We start from the raw sequence: 5,474 nt of genomic DNA on the forward strand, positions 1-5,474 counted from the left end.
CACTTTTTAAACGCAAAAATCGTTTCTTCCGCAATCTCTGGCTAATTGATGAAGACATCACATGAATGAGCATCAAGTAACCTGCTCACCTTCCTCCAGTTTTTTCTTTTTTGGGTTCCGAATGTGGCGATGGGATTCGGGGTTTTTTTTCAGTGCAAAGCCGGATCTACTCTGTGAAATTGAGGGCGTTGGCCACCCCAAAAACTTCCTCAGCGATTTGCCTTCACACCTTGAACAGAAAGCCGATGAACGAGACAACTCCGACACTCTCGAATTGCTTTCTTGGGCGACTTTGAAAGAGTTGCCGAATTTTCAAGTGGCCCTTTCGTCCTTCCATTTTCCTGTCGGTGTCCATCCAACAAAAAAAAGTTTTGGACACTGCTGTCTTAGTATCTGCCCAAGTTGAGGGGGGCACGGCCGACCTGACCTCTCCCCCGAGAACGCCAGTGGAATATCACCTCGGTGTCCCACTTTTTGATTACGTGCAACCGATGTACATGTTCAACTGAAATCAATTCAACTCACTTTTTTTTTTTTTTAATCAGTGTAGTTTCCCCACAAGTTACTACTCCTAAGAAATGCCTTCCTTGTCTGTTGTTGTTGCCAAGTCAGATGTGAATATTTTGGAAATTCCCCCGTGGAGCCAATTGAACTTGTAGCACGTGTTCATTGCTTGGAGTGGGAGGGCCGTGGTCGCTGGGGTGGGCGGAGCCTGAGGGCAAGTGACTAAGAGTCCAAGTTGCATAAAAAGCCCCGCAAATCCAAAGAAGGACACAAGAGCGGCACCGCGCCAACAAGAGGACATTCGACAGATTGCGCCTTTCAACTTCACTTTTATTTTTTCCCCCCTCACCAACACTGACGGGGCGCCGCCATGAGATCCCGCGTTTTGCTGCTGTGTCTGCTGTGGTGCTGCGGCACCGTGCGGCGAGGATGGAGCCTCCCTCTCAAGTCGCTCCATGTCATCTTTCCGGGAGACATCATCAAAAACATGACTGATATGGAGCTGGCAAAAGTGAGTAGCAGATGCCGCACGTTGTCTTCATCAGAGAGCTTTCGCAAAGCAGTCAAGCTGTTTAGGGAAGTGCAAGTGGAAACGAGTCACCTGGCGCCAGGACTCGGCAATCTGGCCTTTTTCACCAAAATCTGATATCTGACTTGAATGATTTTGTTTTCCCACCGACGGAAAAAGCAAAACAATGTCAGCAAGCTGCTGAAATAATATTTCTGAAATATATAAGCGGGTAAAAAAAAAAAAAAGACTGCATCTTTTTGGCAACGTTCAGCACAATTTATTATCGATAGATAAATAGAGAGGGAGAGCATTCAATTCCCCCCCAAACCTTTGTGTCATTTTTTTCAGTAATGTAACTTTTTTGCGGGGGGCGGTTCTACAGCGGTGCCTTGAGAAGAGAATTACCTGACTTGAGTTTTTGGAGCTACACGATATTATAACAAAGTCGCAGGCATACATTCTTTATCCTCTGTGAAGAACGACTGATGAGCTGACTCGATGCATGTTTGTATTATACTGCCCCCCCCCCCCCCACATACACAAAGTGCACACACCAAAAGGAGCGACACCGGCAAAAACTGCTCATTTACTCTCTGTTTATACATGCGTACATTTTTTTTGTATTTGAAGGATATTTTTTTCATCTTTTTTCTCGTTCCAAAAACACTCAAATCACCACTTTTTTTTTTTTTTTTTTTAAGAGTCATGTTTGAAAAATGCTTGTTTTTGATATAATAGTCCAAAGGAAGTATAAAATGCTGAGATAAGTGCTATTTGGTATTGGTCGTCCCGCCCCCCCCAAAGTTATCCTGCCAAATCAAGCGGGACTGATGGAAGTCATGACCCAGCCCAACCTTCCCCCGCTCTCTTGGCTCCTGCACCGCATGTCCTCTCACTGCTTGGACTCATTCCACAGAGTTACCTGACCAAGTTTGGCTACATGGAGAACCTGCAGCGCAGCGGCTTCCAGTCCATCGTGTCCACCACCACGGCCCTGAAGAAGATGCAGCAGCGGCTGGGTCTGGAAGAAACGGGCCAGCTGGACCCGCCCACCCTGGAGGCCATGAAGCAGCCGCGCTGCGGCCTTCCCGACGTGGCCAACTACAAAACGTTTGACGGGGACGTCAAATGGGACCACAACGACATCACTTACAGGTGAAGCGAGGAATCGCAATTGACGAACACTTGCTGCTTTGCATTGTCATGTCGCTCAAATAAGACTCGGGGAGTGAAGTACTTTGGGAGGTGCTCGGATATTTCTCTTTCCCAATGATGAATGACCGCTACGCAAATTCTGCTCTCTGGAGAAATGTTGGCCCTCTGTCTCCACACAGGATCTTGAACTACTCTCCAGACTTGGACATCTCCTTGACTGATGACGCTTTTGCGAGAGCTTTCAAGGTCTGGAGTGACGTCACCCCGCTGACCTTCACGCGTCTCTATGAAGGGACGGCGGACATCATGGTGTCCTTTGGAAAAGGCGGTACGTGCCCCCCCCCCCATCCCCCAAACACTCGCGCGCAAAGTTCAACGTTCGTACAAAGTTCATGCATCAGTACCGTGTTTATCTTGCAATAAACTATGACCCGTTTTATGTTCTGTTCTCGTTTAGGCGGAACGCATTGTTTAGATATTTGCGGTATTACGAATGCATGAAAAAAAAAAAGCATCAAAGTGGAACTTCGGCTTCCACAAAAAACTCCTTTCCTCAGAATTTTTCTCGGAAACGAGTATTTTCAAGAATGTTCAACTGCTGTTGACGACAGAATGGTAAACACTAGATATGTACTACTCCACATGAAAGAAAATGGTTAAAACTTTCTTTTGCTTAGAAAACTACAGAGCTCCATTTTCTGCAGGCCTTCAAAAATGAGTCAAAGTGGTCAAGAGTGGCTGGCGTGAGCATTTTTTGGCATCCAAACATTATTTGGCATGTTTCCAGACCACGGAGACCCTTACCCCTTCGACGGCAAGGATGGCCTCCTGGCACATGCGTACCCCCCCGGCCAGGGGATACAGGGAGACGCCCACTTCGATGACGATGAAAACTGGACGCTGGGAAACGGACCAGGTAGGTGACGGCTTCCCTTCTCGGCCTCGCTCTGTTGCGCTCTGGTTTGAATGACACTCTCTCCCTGTCTCCAAAAAGTGTCCAAGACTCGCTACGGGAACGCCGAAGGTGCCCTGTGCCACTTCCCCTTCACTTTTGAGGGCAAATCTTACACGACGTGCACCACCGACGGCCGCTCGGACAACCTCCCCTGGTGCGCCACCACGGCCGATTTCGGCCGCGACAAAAAATACGGCTTCTGTCCGAGTGAACGTGAGTCTGACGGCCGACATCGCCCGACAGTGAACGTTATCCAAGATGATGCAAAACAAAACGCGCTTCTCCCAAACCCGCAGTTCTGTACACTTTTGGAGGGAACGCCGACGCCGCCCCCTGCGTCTTCCCGTTTGTCTTCCAAGGGAAGGAGTACAGCAAGTGCACCACGGAGGGCCGCCAAGACCGCAACCGGTGGTGTGCCACCACAAACAACTTCGACCAGGACAAAAAATACGGATTCTGTCCCAGTCATGGTGCGTGTCCACTTCGGCAGACATCCCTGGAACTTGGGGAAAGAAATATTTGGGAGGCCACGTCACCAACCCTTGGGTGGTTCGGGGCAAAATGAAACGGGGCTTCCAAGCACGGGTCGAGCAAAAGTGGGTGTGGAAAATGAAGTCAGTGAAGTTATTGTCACATGAGGGAGGGGGCCGGGGGGGGGGGCGCTTGTGTTCACTGACGGCGTGTCACAGGGTTGAAAACTGTTTGAATCCGGCGCCAACGCCGAGCGAGTTCATGTATTCAGAGGGTGAGTGAATGTGAGGAGTAATGATGGGAAAACGAAGCTTCGTGAAGCACTTTTTGACTCCTCTCGAAGGGGCTCTTCATTTAGTGCAATAGAAAATCCACTGCATCTTTAAACCAAGAGTGCCATCTAGAGGAGTCAAAAACGATCACCAGTGCTTCATGAAGCTTCGCTTGTCCATCACCAGTGAGGAGTCTAAGTTGAAGGGTTCGTAGTTTTCAAAAGGATGGCTCTATGTTAAGAATGGGCAAAAGGAGAAATGGACTTCGTTTGAACGCAGGTTTTATTTCCCAACGTCTGCTCCGCAGTACCAACGAGATCACGCCTCCTTCCGGCGACTCAAACACTTCCTGCTTTCCTTCAGCCAATCAGATGCTCTCAGCATAAACATGTTTCAGAAATTATGAAAGAGAATATAATTTAGGTAACCTTAACATGAAAGACTAAACTGTAACGCTCAAACATAAAATGATAATACTTAACAATTTCACAAAAGCTTACATTGGAGTATTGTTTTGTGATTTAGTCATCTGGGGTTAGTTCTGAAATTCAGTTTGTTTGTCAGACGTTCAGAAAAAGTCAGTCGCGCAGTTGTCCATCGAGAAATAGTTGAGATTCAGTCCTTTAGTTTCGGCGCCGTGTAGTGCGCACAGAGCGTTTGGATGAGCAATACTGCTCACTGTGCAGCAGGGGGCGTTAGAGAGCTACAATGAATGAAACGTCAAGGAATGAACCATTGACTGATACACGAGTGACAACGTCTCACTGGTTCGCGAGGCTTCACTTTGCCCGTCGCTACCCTTGGGTCGCTTCTTACTGATGTTTGTGTCTCCACCTGAGCAGACACGGCTGTATCCGGAGGGAACTCGGAGGGGGAGCCGTGCCACTTTCCCTTCACCTTCCAGGGTCAAGTGTACGACGCGTGCACCAGCGACGGGCGCGGCGACGGCAGGCTGTGGTGCGCCACCACCGCCAACTACGACGACGATAAGAAATGGGGCTTGTGTCGGGATAAAGGTGAGAAATCAAAGGATGGAGTTTAGCGCGGTGGAGTGATGCCCTCACATCTTTGAGCTCCGAATCCGCAAAGAATAAACAATGTACACAACATATGAGAAACTTTGTTTTTCCCGACGCTTGACCTGTTTCGTTGACAAACGGCGCAGGTTACAGCCTGTTCCTGGTGGCCGCCCACGAGTTTGGCCACGCGCTGGGACTGGATCACTCCAACGTTCGACAGGCGCTCATGTACCCCATGTACTCCTATGTGGAGAACTTCTCCCTGCACAAAGACGACATTGCGGGAATTCAGTATCTCTACGGTAAGGCGAGCCGTACCGCCGCGCCAAAAGGTTGTCGTGTCTCTTGATTGAAATAAGATAAGATCAGGAAACCTTTCTTTGTCTCCCAATTTACAGCAGCAAAATTAAGAAAGGGAGAAAGTAGAAGACAAAAAGTATATAAAACATAAATATAAGCATTTTTAAAATGGCTGAACTTGCTGTTCTTTTCAGGGCGCAGGGAAGGCCCCCTTCCCACACCCCCTCGGCCCACCACCACCACGGCTGCCCCTCGGCCCACGACCACGACCGCCCCAACACCTGTGG

At 48.9% G+C, this 5,474-nt stretch overlaps 1 protein-coding gene across 1 annotated transcript in view; it reads left to right on the forward strand.

The window, feature by feature from the left end:
- The first annotated feature begins 753 nt into the window (after positions 1-753).
- Positions 754-5,474, forward strand: part of mmp9 (matrix metallopeptidase 9) — a 6,926-nt gene continuing 2,205 nt past the window's right edge. Inside the window, exons 1-9 of the mRNA XM_019860601.1 lie at positions 754-1,015; positions 1,932-2,170; positions 2,350-2,498; positions 2,958-3,086; positions 3,165-3,338; positions 3,422-3,595; positions 4,711-4,884; positions 5,034-5,189; positions 5,382-5,470. Of these exons, the coding sequence (XP_019716160.1) occupies positions 875-1,015; positions 1,932-2,170; positions 2,350-2,498; positions 2,958-3,086; positions 3,165-3,338; positions 3,422-3,595; positions 4,711-4,884; positions 5,034-5,189; positions 5,382-5,470 (1,425 nt within the window). The 5' untranslated portion in view covers positions 754-874. The remainder of the gene's footprint in view (positions 1,016-1,931; positions 2,171-2,349; positions 2,499-2,957; positions 3,087-3,164; positions 3,339-3,421; positions 3,596-4,710; positions 4,885-5,033; positions 5,190-5,381; positions 5,471-5,474) is intronic.

Source organism: Hippocampus comes, unplaced genomic scaffold (assembly GCF_001891065.2).
Source record: "Hippocampus comes isolate QL1 unplaced genomic scaffold, H_comes_QL1_v1.1 scaffold56, whole genome shotgun sequence".
NCBI lineage: Eukaryota > Metazoa > Chordata > Actinopteri > Syngnathiformes > Syngnathidae > Hippocampus > Hippocampus comes.